At 31.2% G+C, this 13,647-nt stretch overlaps 3 protein-coding genes across 3 annotated transcripts; 1 reads left to right on the top strand and 2 right to left on the bottom strand.

Annotated features, from left to right (window-relative positions):
- Positions 1 to 1,199: 1,199 nt before the first annotated feature.
- On the top strand, positions 1,200 to 2,240 carry LOC134232813 (uncharacterized). Its single transcript, XM_062714792.1, has 4 exons — positions 1,200 to 1,272; positions 1,367 to 1,428; positions 1,525 to 1,659; positions 1,741 to 2,240. Exons 1-4 carry the CDS (start codon positions 1,205 to 1,207, stop codon positions 2,238 to 2,240), a joined length of 765 nt encoding a protein of 254 aa, XP_062570776.1. The 5' UTR covers positions 1,200 to 1,204.
- A 2,438-nt stretch (positions 2,241 to 4,678) lies between these two features.
- On the bottom strand, positions 4,679 to 9,501 carry LOC134232825 (uncharacterized). The gene is made up of 3 exons (XM_062714802.1): positions 9,450 to 9,501; positions 8,310 to 8,357; positions 4,679 to 7,270 (listed from the first exon to the last, which is right to left on the bottom strand). The coding sequence occupies exons 1-3, from the start codon at positions 9,493 to 9,495 to the stop codon at positions 4,929 to 4,931; spliced, it is 2,436 nt and encodes an 811-aa protein (XP_062570786.1). The 5' UTR covers positions 9,496 to 9,501; the 3' UTR covers positions 4,679 to 4,928.
- Positions 9,502 to 9,692: 191 nt separating this feature from the next.
- LOC134232812 (uncharacterized) lies at positions 9,693 to 12,414 on the bottom strand. The gene is made up of 7 exons (XM_062714790.1): positions 12,364 to 12,414; positions 11,997 to 12,231; positions 10,807 to 10,923; positions 10,337 to 10,463; positions 10,167 to 10,243; positions 9,903 to 9,986; positions 9,693 to 9,721 (listed from the first exon to the last, which is right to left on the bottom strand). Exons 1-7 carry the CDS (start codon positions 12,412 to 12,414, stop codon positions 9,693 to 9,695), a joined length of 720 nt encoding a protein of 239 aa, XP_062570774.1.
- Positions 12,415 to 13,647: the final 1,233 nt, after the last annotated feature.

The raw sequence follows: 13,647 nt of genomic DNA, 5'->3' as shown, positions 1-13,647 counted from the left end.
TAGGTCAAAAATACGACTAAATACATTCATAAGATTGATTGTATGTTGTTTTTACGTCCCTCCTTCTCGTGTAGTGACGTTACCATATACTGGTGCAGGCTCCGTAGGAAGTGAGGTGCAAACATTTTCAGTTGAGGTTACTATCAACCACCAAAAATTCCCTGACGAACAAAAAAAGTAATCAAATGTGTTTTTATTGCAGAGGCACAGCACAAGCATACGTATACATTGTAGTTGTTTTAAATTTTTCTATATTATTTATATATCCGAAAAATTACCCCCCCCCTCTCTCCCGTTAACAGTGCACCAAAGACTACTTCATCGCTTATAGAAAGAGTAATGAAGTCTTCAGAGACATTAAATGACGATAACATTATTTCAAAATGTAATGTATAATTAAGTATACAAGTGAATTGACATATTAATAGTTCCCTGTTAAAACAAAACATGAAGAAACATGTAGTCAGCCTTTGCATGGCAATAACGAAAGACGATACAATTGCAGACTGAAGAAAATACAAGTGTACGGAGGCCGTTCAAAAATTACACGGACTCTTCTTTTTAGTTACTCTTACAGACATCATATAGTTATAAAAATTCACAGAAACAAATACCTGAAAAAGATTTAAATAGATTGGCAATTTTCGTTTTGAATTTTAAAGAAAAAAAATAAAATAAAATTATCGCAGCGTCCGTTTTGATATCGCTGATGAAGAGGTCGGGAGCACGATTGGATGCTAAATATCCAATTTGCTTTTCAAAGAAATGGAACACATGCATACAGAAACCAAAATTTTACTCATTTGTTTTTAATAATTCGCAATACTTTTCAACAATGTTCTCAAATGTATCAAAATATTGTTCCATCATTATGTATTTAGATTTCTAATATTTGGAGTACTAAATAACATAAAGCGATTTTTTTCCGATGCGATTTCTATCAAACAACTGCGAAAATTATGTAATATGGGCAATTTGTAATGTCATTAAAATATCAATATAATTTAGAAATTCTCGATATTTTTAAAAATCTTATTTCCTTATTTGTGTACCAACATACATGTATTTCCTGAAATCAAATAGATCGCATTTCATGTAACCTTTTAAACTATGCATGCGGAAACATTGAATAATTTTTTCATAATTATTTACATTTTAATGATTCTGGATATATTTCTATTTTCATCGTATAGGCATATTAACAATGACAAAATATAATCTAATTACGTTTTCTTTTATTGTGTGCAAATTTGTTCTTTCCACCAATGACAGGTAAAACAGTTATCTCATTTTTTGCATTCTCTGAAATTCATTTCCATTTTTGCATATTCAGGTAATTTTTCATGTTACGTTTTACATTTTTTAGTCGTCAGATATCTCTTTGCTACGCAGGATACTTTTGGAGCAAAGAAAATGCAATGTGTGAGAGTAGGTCTTTTTATCAATATTAATTGGAATAATGCCTCGGTGTTTTTCTTGTTTTTTTTTAACCTTAGAGAAAGAAATTTCTTGCTTTAAATTTAGAGTGTCCTGTTGGTTACCATAATATAAACTGCTCAGAAAGGTGCAAATATCCTAGCTTTGGAGAAGATTGTCAAGGCGGGTGCAAATGTAGAGAAAATCTTTGCGATTTTGTACTAGGATGTCTTCAACAGAGAAGTAAAGAGACACATTTTTTTGAAATTATACAGGATACTAACATACATATAAAATTATATTTTTCACTCATCTTTTTTTTAGCTACCAGGTATTTTGGAACATCAGCTGTATCTGAAAACACTTTGAGTACCGAAGAACTTGCATTTCAAACAACCAAGATGATAAGTACAATAAAACAGCATGAGACGAAAGCGGACTTTATTTTGTACGGAATTTTTATCCTAGTTGGCGTTTTTGTGACGCTGTTTGGTGTTTTTGTCGCTACTTATCTTTATAAACAATGTTTTCGAAAAAGAGCTACTAGCAATAGATACGGCACAGCCGAATTAACTGCTGTTGACAGGTACAAAGGACTGGAAAATAAGAAAATTATGATAAATGATTCCAGTGAAAATACATCAGATCCCGTCTATCTCGATCCAATTTGTAGTCTTCCACCATTTGATAGCTCTGAATCAAACCAATCGTCATTGCAGAAAGCGAGCGTTTATCTAGAGGTAATCCACAGTAAATGTAGTGACGAATCATTGCCTTCTAGTGATGAAAACTCTTCTACTGGTAATGTTGTGGTCATACCATAATAATAATATTTTGTGACAATAAGTTATTATATGGGCTTTTTGTATCAATAAAGGAAATTTTATTCATAAGTTATTAGATTCAAATTGAAAAATGAATAAAAGTATTAGGAGGCACCAAGAAATTATCCCCCCCCCCCCCTCTAACCACTATTTTCTCAGGGTAGGCTTGTGTTGTTAATAATTTATAATTTTTTTGATAAATTATAATAACTGATTGCAACCATTCGTTTCAGTAAGTTCGAGTCTTTCAATATTATTACGACTATATAGGTTTCTATGGAATATGAAAGTTTGATACACCCCCGGCAACAATTCAAGGATTTTGATCTTTGTAAAGCATATTCCAACTCTTCTTTCCCTGTTGGAATACATAGTTAGGGCTACGTTTCATGTCTCAATTATACGTAAAAGGAAACTAAACTATTTTATATGAAACATGTGTTAAGCGATTGATACATGACTGTATAGAATTTTCATGTTCAAACACAGTTTTCTTCTTCACAAATTTACTATTCTATAACATGTGAATTTTCTTGCGTTTGTTTTCCCTAAGCTTGTTTTTCTAGCCTGTGTTCTGTGTTTAGATATTTAAAACATTGCTGTGACATTATGCCTATGTTCTTGCAGTCTAAAAAATTACCTGTAGCCGTCCGATAGTAATAATCACCAGTTCGATATTATATTACCGGACGGCAATCATAACAAAATCGGACGGTATTTGAAAAACAAAAAGAAGAGTAAAATAAAGGATAAATACATGTGTATGTCCAAAAACCAAAAGAATTATTAGGAAAAAATCAGGGAAAACAAACGCAAGTTGCTTCAAAATAACAAATCTTTGAAAAAAAAAATCGAGTTTGAACTTTCCTTAAAATTAAGACTTTCGAATTTTTTAAAGTGTTTCTGAATATACACTTTATATAAGCAAAATTTAATCTATTTCTAAGAAAGAATCTGCAAATCTCCTAATTTTCAAAGGTTTGCTCCCTGATGGCCGCACTTTAAAAACTGAGAATTTCCATTATATAAACTAAAACCTCGGGATAAAATTCGCATTTTTACTTTCCATGGTGATGATAAAAATTTCACCAAAAATTATGCCCGTATCAATGTCAATTTAGGCACATAATAAATAAAAAAAAATTGATTCAATTTTTTTTTTAAATCCTTCACCACCGGACCTCTGTTCTGCTTGGCTAAACGACTGCCATTGAATGAATATTAAATGAAACTCAAATGAAATGAAATTCCCTCACTGTTTTTACTGTCTCATTTCTTTTATCTACTTATTACACGATTTCAAAACAATGGATGCCTAAACTCCAAATTTGTGATCATTGAACTCCTCCAGGTAAGTTTTGGCAATGTTTTATATAAGATATATATCATGTACATGTACTACTCAATATGAAAATTTATCAAATTTACCTAACAGGCCTCAAACTGTCCGATAAGGTTACAAATAGAACAGTATTCGGCATATATCCATGACATAAATCCTTATTTTTAAAAAAAAAACTTTCCGATTTTGTTATCACTGTCGTCTGTTAATATATTTTTGAACTGGTATTAGTTATTATTGGACGGCTACTAGTAATTTTTAATTGCATGAGGATATAGAAATATTCTAAGTGTGTTAGAACCACAATATCAACATAAAATAGTCAGGTTATGCGATAAACAATTGATCCCAGATATTCTAATAACTAAGGTTTTTCTGAGACAGCCTTAGTACATATTGTAAATTCGGGCATTTTTACATTTATATAGTGGTTATAGTGTATTGGACGGCTACTGGTAAATTATTTGATTGCTTGAGGATATAGAAATGTTTTAAGCGTGTAAGACCCACAATATCAACATAAAATAGCCAGGTTATGCTATAAACAATTGATCCCAGATATTCTAATAACTAAAGTTTTTCTGAGACAGCCTTAGTAAATTATGGCAGTTTTACATTTATATATTACTAAAACTCTGGGAAAATGATGCATATCATAGTGGTCATAGTGAGTACAGTCACGTAAATAAATCAAAATGCTAAAGGGCCAATTAAAAAGCTCAGGTATTATAGGCATAGAATAATAGAGACACCATCTCCCCTTTATATAATTTGCCAAATACATTTAAACAAAATAAAATAAATAATCTTGAAGGTGTGTTTTTCCCCAATAACTTCTGATGACATATTTGCTTACCAAGTTATTCAGATTTGTAAGGATATTTTGTTAATCTCAACACTTAAAATGCATTCAACTGACCCGTTTGCTTGCATAATATTTCCATCAAAGTTATATATCTGATTATTCCAAAAGTATGCAAAAAGTTGATACAAAAGTCAAAGTCATAAAGTTTAGTTTTTATTAAGTTCACTGATTCTTATTTTATAAAAAGATAATTGCAAACAAATATCTACCTCCTTCGTTGAAAATATTTCTTTAATTTCTTTATCATTAAAGTAGCACACATCCATAACATTAACATGCATAATAATACTTTTAAATACAAATTGTGTCTAAAAATTTTCTTCAAAGCCTCCAATAACCAATTCGTTTACAAATTACCTTAAGTAATATAAACCCAAATATTCTGTGAAGTACTCGCCGATAAACACAAAAATCGCTGATATGTCCTCTGCAAATATTATGCTAAAAATAGAATGGAAGATCACTAACTTCTGCAAGAGAACTATAGTTCAGCGGATGCCAAGTAGTGAACTCCTTGTCGTATGAGCAATTTTATACTTTCTGGCAATTTTGAAGAACAATCTGGGAGTTCTATATTTGCCTTCGTTTCTACTGTTTCTTGAACGAGTGCAATTAATTTTGTAAGTTCTTTTTCCATAGCTTCTGCATCATGGTTGTTTAAAATTTTTAAGGCATGTTTATATTCAGCACAACAAATTTGTTTGGCACTTGTTTTATCGTCTGCTACTTTGTCCGGATTCACTCCGTACAAAATGAAAATAATCAATCTTGCACAACATTCCAATTCACTAAATAGAGATTTTGCCTTCAAGTACTTCACAGCATTGTAAACTGGAGAGCATCCATCTAAATTTAATGTAGAGGCATTGACATCCTCACATTCAAGAATAGTTAAAATGCATAATAACCTACTATATTTGTTTTGTTTTGCAGCAACGTTTAAAACCGATTCTCCATCGTTGTCGTCACTATTTAATAACCTTTTACTTTTGGTTCCACCTAAGAGAAGCTTTAAATTCTTGGCACATATTTCATCATTATTTTCTGAATTCATGCAATGATGAAAAACAGTAGCTCCATTTCTATCCTTATATTTCACTTCTGCTTTGCTTTCAACTAGCCTTTTTATTACTGCTGATCTTTCTGCTTTTTGCTGGACAGCAACCATTAATGGTGACATATTTAAATTGTTGCGTGCATTAATATTTGCTTTGTCTCTAATCAATTTCTCCACTGCTTCTGCTACAGTGCTGTCGGATCTCTCTGACATTATTAGAAGATGTAGAACTGTGTTCTTTTCTTCGTCTTTAAAATCAAGAACGCGTTTCTTTATTTCTTCCATATTATTGAAAAGCATTCCATTTAGTCTTGTCACTATATGCTCACTTCTTGAACAGCATTCACCATACAATGAAAGATAAAATTGATAGTCAGTATTGATGTTATGTTTGCTGAGGATGCCAAACATTTTATCTACTAAATAATGATGCTTGTTAAGACTAGCCCAAAACAAAACGGGTAGTTTAACGTTAGAGCCGACATTTTGTAGAGAAAAAAAACTTTCAATGTCTTTGTCTCCTTTTTTCTCTAGTTCATCACAAAAACAATCCGAAAAAGTTTTCAATCTAAAAACGTTAAATCCAAAAACTTTTGAAAATCTTTGATTAAACGCTTCATATAAAAATCTCAGGACAAGTTTTGATATTTGGTCCTTTCTCAGAGAAGTGTATTCCTGAGCTTGAATCACATCAAATGGAAAGAAGGGAATGACTTTGTCAAAATAACGCTCGCAAAAGTATGTCCCCACTGCCTCATATACACTGTCATGAACGAATTTAAACCCTCCTCCTTCGACTTCAATAAAAAATGAACCAGACAAGTGACGTGCAAACTTTTTTAACTCCTTGAAATCTAAAGGGCTAAAATTGTCCATAAGATCGGGTGATATTGCATTCAAAAATTGCCTGCATGCAACTTCGCTTTCTGGATTGAGCTTTGCATGTGGATCATGTGTTTTTAAATGCCATTCATAAAGAAAAAGGACAAAAAAGAGGGTTTTGGTTTTAGAGGTTTGGTCGTTACGGACTTCATCTTCTATTTGAATTTTGAGAAATTCGATTGGATGAGAAAAAAAGTTAGCACCACGCCTTCTGTATTCCTCTTTGCATGCGTATAAATGGGCACAAAGGGGAAAACCAATTGGACCCTCAGCTTTAAATATACTTGTTCTGAAGCCATGACAATCACCTGGTGGTGAACAAATATGTTTTACTTTCTCTGCAAATTCAATTTGTTTATGAAAGATTTCATTTTTTTCTTCGTCGGTTAAAGGATATTTATTTGCGTATTCCCGATAAGTATCATTAAATACGGGCGTTATCCTTTTCATAAACTGACATGCATTTTCAATAACATTTTCTCGAGCAGTAATAATGAGACGCAACTTAACCATAGACTCTTCATGTGAATTCTGTGTTCCTTGCTTTAGATAGTTTCCATATATTTCATCCAACTCCTTCCACCAATTTTCTAAATCGTAGTTATCAGTTCCATAAAATACATTATCGATAAAGACGACAGTCTTTTGATTTGCATCTAAAAGAGTAAATTCTTCCCATGATCCAAATTTTCGTAAAACCCAGTTTTCCTTTTCCGCTTCGAATAGCATGTGAATTGCAGCATTAGTTTTCCCACAACCCGAAGCTCCAATCATAACAACAATGTTATTTTTTTCCAAACATGATTTGGCAGATTTGTACATTTCAGTTTCAACAAAGTAGCGATTAAAAGTCTTGTAGCTTTTCAAATATTTTTTCGTCTCATCTGAAATAATTTGAGATTAAGCTGATTATTATTATCCTAAATACTTCCAAAATTCCAAAACCATTTTAAAATATTTATACTTTGTTTGACGTGTAAGGTTCCTGTCTAGAATATTCAAATGGAAACCCTACCACTTGCGGGTGGAAGATTGTAAATTTTGTCCTATACTCGGCACTCGAGTCAATTGAGCAGTAAAAGATCATGCCAGCACCTACTGCGCCAAGCTTTTAAGGGACCTCAGTTAAAGGATCTTATTTGAAGAATCAGTCTCCCCTTGGGATTGAAAATCACACGCCATGAAAGAATTGACTCACCATCTCTTATTATTGATGCAATTTAACATGGGTGACGTATACTTGTGATCTTCTAATGAGGCCCCACTTACCCCGGGAGTCAGGATTTCAACAAATTAGAATATCCTCTCCCCGATGATGCGCCTTTATACGACTGGTTATGGATTTTATTTTCCTGATAGTAAGTTTTGTAAAGAAATTTTCTTTATGCTACTATGAATAACTTTAATCACCCGTTCTAGTCCATACTATAATTCCCGGAGATCATGATTAAAACCAGTACACTGTATCTAATTATAACCTAGCTTTCTTAGGATAGTCTATGTAAATATGAAAGCATTGATTCTTTTAATATGATTTTTACACTAAATTCCTATGTTAAACTTTGATTGCCTTCATGGGATCATCCAAGCCAAAGAGGCATGATATGAAGACATTTGAAAATTATTCTATGTGATGAAGCTTTTAGATAAGTTTCATTTTCACAGGCCCAATAGAATAAGATAAGAAGATGTCATGGAATTTGAAATAATTCTTAATAATCTCACCTTGAAAAAGATCAAGGCTTTTCATGTAAACAATATTGAATTTAGTTGATAAGATCCAGTTGTTTTAGAGATAAAGTTGTAGATCTGGAAAAGTTCATTGACAGCACACGACAGACAGGACATATGTGGGAAACTTTTTTTAATCAGAAGACCCACTTAAGGCAATACCTCAGATGACTTCAATTTTTTTAAACTTACCTATGTTTTCTTCTGCTAACTCTTCCTTTGACTTTTGCGCTGTAAATGCTAAAATAGTAAAATTTGTAGTTTGTTAGTACAATGTCACACAGCAAGGAAATATACTCTGATTGCACACACAAGTATTCTGAAGTTAACATCAAAGAAATGCATTAGTTTCTGATTGACAATATCTATGTGGTTTTTGGAGACCAGGTCTTCTAACAATCTATTGGAATTCCCAAAGGTGCCAACTGCGCTCCATTATTAGCAGACCTATTTTTGTATTCATATGAAGCAGACTTTTTGCACAATCGTTTGCGTGAAAATAAGAAAACTTTTGTTGTGGCCTTCGACGACGTATTGGCAATAAAGATAATTTCCATTACTTCATCGATACGATATATCCTGGAGAGTTTGAGATAAAAGATACTACAGAATCTGACAAATCTGTTTCATACTTGGATATTTTACTTTGAATAGACGTTAATTGTAATCTGACATCCAAGCTATATGATAAACATGGTGACTTTAAATTTTCTATCGTCAACTTCCCTTACTTATGCAGCCATATACTAGTACCTTCATCACCTGCAAACGGTGTGTATTTATCTCAATTGATTCGATACGCAAGAGCATGCTCTACGTATGAACAGTTTCTAAAACGAGGTAAATTATTGACATTGACAAGCAAGTTGATGAAACAAGAATATCAGCAGTCTCGTTTAAAGTTATCATTTCGTAAATTCTATGGTCGATACAATGACCTTGTCAGACAATACAATTTATGATTAAGTCAAATGCTGACTGGTGTTTTTCATACATATTATTAGTTATACATTGAATTGACGACATATTTTCCGTTATTTCCCGATCATGACAAGGGGCACACGGCGGGTGTGACTGGTCAGCAGGGGATGCTCACTCCTCTATGGCACCTGATCCCACCGCTGTTTCGGAGGTCCGTTTTTGCTTTGCTCCTATTTTGTATTGTTTTATGAACTTTGATATTGAATACTGTTCGAGATCTCCATATAATTCTTTTACAAAAAGTTTTTCCAAAATCTTATGAAATGTATTTTTCATTCTCTATTTCAAATTAAACATTTAACATTAAACACATTCTGAAAAAAAAAATATTTTGTTCAATGAAATTCTTACTATATCTATCTGTTGTTGTTCCCATTTTTATTTGTCGTCTCGTCATTTTGTCTGGAAATATAAATATTTATATAGTAAACTTAATTAGTGTGAAATATTTTTACATGAAAAATAAATATGTATGAGAAACATGGGTTAAAGATAAAACATATTTGATTTAACACATTATGGAAATACTTGCCCTCTAAATCATGCATAACTAAGGGCTTCATTTCCTCTACAAAATAAATAGAAATACATCATTTAAAACACTTTTGATATCTCATTTAAATCTATAAACAGCTAATCATTCAATTCTTAACATTTCCTTTTTGTTCAGTTTTAAAGATAAAACACATTTTATGTTTAATTTTCATACTTCAGAGCTTTGTTCACAATGAAATTCTACATTGAATTTTATGGAAATAACCATTAAAAGTAGAATCTGCATATATACAAACCAAAGATATTTACCTATTTCAGATTTTGTTTTTCCATTAGTTGCGTCGGTTTCACTTCCAGTACCTGCTCTTCGTTTTTTTCGATTTTTCCTTCTTCCTATTTACATCAAAGTGATATGTTTGTAATCATGATAGTGTATTCTTTGAACAAATGAAATATCTTGAAATCATTTTTATTGTTACGCAATGCATTAGGAGTTGTTAAAACTGAAATTGAGATATTTCTTGATAGACTTATAACATTATTAATTGACCAAGAAAGATATGTAATATTTACTCCATCGACAGATTAGAAGTAAAGGAATGGCAACCAGTACAATAATTCCAAAAACTGTGAAAGATATCCACAATGCCCTGTTAAATAATGAGAAAAACAATTCATATTTATGTTAGCGTTTAGTTGTTTTAATCATTGTACATGTTACATTCATTCAAATAAGAACTCACTTAGTTTTATTGTCAGTTTCACTTTCCGGCAACAAATTACTAGGCGATGTAGTTTTGCTCCCGGCAGAGAAAATTTCGTCAGTAGTCGTGTTTGCCGAGACCGAGGAGTGTTTATAACACGCCTGATCTAGAGAATGTGAATAGAAATAATGATTCCTGTTAGTATGTATTATTCCTTTTAAAGCTTACCATAAGTCACAATATTTTAAAATGTACTTGTAATTGTACCGTGGAGTAATATTCTTTATATACTGTTTGTGAATAGCAACAAATATATGATGTTCTGAAAGTGTAAAAAGGATTTCCTAGCAAGGGTGTTTCGATATCATGCAATCTTCATTAAAATGTAAACTAAAATGCACTTCAATGTGTATAGTACTTGAGATTGTACTCTTATTCTCCGTAATTTTATCATATCTCACAAGTTCATATAAATAATATATACAGATGTATGTATGGCATGTTCTTACATAAATAAGCATCAGTTGAACTGTATCTTTTTGGACAAGGCGGGTCTAAAACTGTACAGTCAGAGAGGTATTGATCTTGTATTCTTGCACCTTCGAGGTTGAATTCTACACAAAAGCCTAAAAACCACATAAAACATCAAAATAAACACGGAATATTACAAAAATGCATTTATGATACAATTGTCAAAGTGGTTAAAATAAACTGTATTCTGTTCCAATTAACATGAGTTAATATTTGAATATCGCAAAATGTACATCTTGAATCATAATACAGCTCCGTGCAATTTTTAAACTCACATGGTCATATTAAATTTTAATTATGCGAAATTATGTTACGTGGGAAAAAATATATTTTTAAAATGATTTCTAACTTAATCTCAAGTTTATTTCACTGCTTTAAAGCATAATTCACACATTATGATTGGTAGGGTTTTGATATACTCTTGGCTGATAGATTATGACAGCTGTTCCCTAATGTTTTTATGGTTTCTTATCAAATGCAGCCGACTTTGTACCCGTTCTTTTTAAAATATATCAAGTAAATTCTGTGTGTTTTGTACATTAATATGACACTAATGCACAAGATGATAACAGCATTTCTCATCTTTTCGACTGCTTTCCATGTTAAAAAGCTGGCATTTTTGTACAGGTCTACTTTCTGAATCTCGCATTATGTGAGATACGACCCAGACTTTTCAGACTGTAAATGATAAACAGTATTTTTTTATCCTATTATTTTATGCAGCATTGTCAATTTTGGAGCTACAATTCGACAATACCATGAGGAGTATGAAAAATCTGCAAAGTACATAGCAAAATACAAGAATTCAGTTTGAAAATTGCAATTAATAGTACAAATGATTATAATTATTAATATTTGTAAATACCTAGGGTAGAATTATACAGATATAACAGCATAGCATTAATTAATAAAGCACCCTTTTAAACATCAACATTGAAACTTTAAGATAATAAAATTCAAAAATATGTACCTTTCCAAACATATATTAATTACATTACTGAGTAATGTCTCATTCTTAAGCTCAATAATGTTCAGTTTTATTGTAAAAAAAAAAAAAAAAAAAAAAGATCCAATGTGACGTTGATTTGTGTCAATTATTATAAAAAGTGTGCGGGGCTGTATTTCATACATTTTAATTTATTATAGATGAGCTTGCAACATTTTTTACCATTAATTTTTCTCTCTGGGGCGCAAACTTCGATAGACTGATTCCTGAAAACATTAATAACGCAATGATATTTGAAATTTTCTGGAACAGTACAACTTTGGTTCTTTGCATGATGTGAACAGTTTTTTTCTTTGGCAGCTTCTTCCATTTCGTTTTTGTCACGAGGACAGCTTTCGACTATCTGCATAGTCTCTAAAGACTTGAAACAATGTCTATCATCAAGGAAAAAACCATTCTAAAAAGAAATATAACAATAACAGATAAGTTATAGCTCTCAAAATAAAAACATAAAAATGTCTGATTCTTCAAGGTAAAAATTTATTGTCCCAAATTTAAAACAAATCTCAAAAACATATATACAAAATACCTTCACATAAAGGAGCAGGATGACGGCAGAAAACCATATTTTGTGTTGCATGGTGTTTTCACTTTTTATGCTGCTTTGTAAGAAATTTAATAAGGCTCAATGAGTTTAAAACCGGTGATCCATAATGAAAAAATCGACAAATTAAAATCTCAAAAGAGCCTTTAAATATATTTGTTTGTGAAATAAAAGAAATAATTTTAACATCTAACCATAACGTACTCAATATATAACTGAAATAAAAAAAAAATAAATGAATTTAATTCAGTAAATTTCTTGTTTATATCTTGTCTTTCTGTTGAAAATTTCTTATGCTGTAATCTTAATTTGCATCTTCATATAGTACTAGTGTGGCCCAATGATACAATATTGTTTTATTGTTTTGGGTTATAGGTCTGGAGTGGTTTAATCGTTATATATATGCAATAAGTGAAACAATAAGAGGGTCATTTCAAATTAATGTATATGAATTTATATTGTTTGTCAATCAAATGGTACCCAAGTACTCATGTTATTCTATTTACAGTTTATGATTACATTTGAGTAATATATTTATATTAATAATAAAGGTATTTTTTCTTATTTTTGAAGATCATATTCTACATAGACCCCTGACATTAGTTTTAGAGATTAAACTTTTCTAGGTATGATTAATTTTAGAATTATAAAATACAAGGTTGTAAATTATTTATTCTATTGGTTGTATAATAAATCTGTATATCACTGATGAATATTGCGTTTCGCTGACTGAACTTCCAATGATTTTTTTTTTTTTTTTGATAAACAGTGTATAAAATATAGTATGTATGTAAAACATTTCTTTTGCGATTTCTAAAACGAAAGTAGAAATTTTAATTTATTATCAGAATATACCAAGAAATATTTCACAATTTCTGCTTGAAGCATGTAGTTTTCTCAAATTGCCTATGTTGATTTATATAAACGCAATCTTCGTGAAAAGCCCTCTTAAGTGTCTCTAGAAATAACATGTTATTGAAACTTTACCTACCATTTACCTGGCAGAGGACATTTCAGGTACCTTCATTGCGCAGACGCAAAGACCTTCGATAGATAGATAAAAAAACATATTATAAACTCTGAAAATAACAAGAGGCCATTTTGTAAAAATATTTATTTAAATATATTTTTATAAAGTTGTTTTCTGAATTAGATTGAGATAAGAAAAAAATAACACCTGACCTGCTTTCTGTTAATTAACCCGTCTTCGTGAACTGGAAAGTACAATCAATTTAAAAATACCCAGATACGAGATATATATAGGATCTC

Source organism: Saccostrea cucullata, unplaced genomic scaffold (genome assembly GCF_032062105.1).
Source record: "Saccostrea cucullata isolate Sc308-1 unplaced genomic scaffold, CSIRO_AGI_Scuc_v1 ctg190, whole genome shotgun sequence".
Classification (NCBI taxonomy): domain Eukaryota; kingdom Metazoa; phylum Mollusca; class Bivalvia; order Ostreida; family Ostreidae; genus Saccostrea; species Saccostrea cuccullata.
The sequence above is the reverse complement of the archived record's forward strand: the minus strand, read 5'-3'. Positions and strand labels throughout refer to the sequence as shown.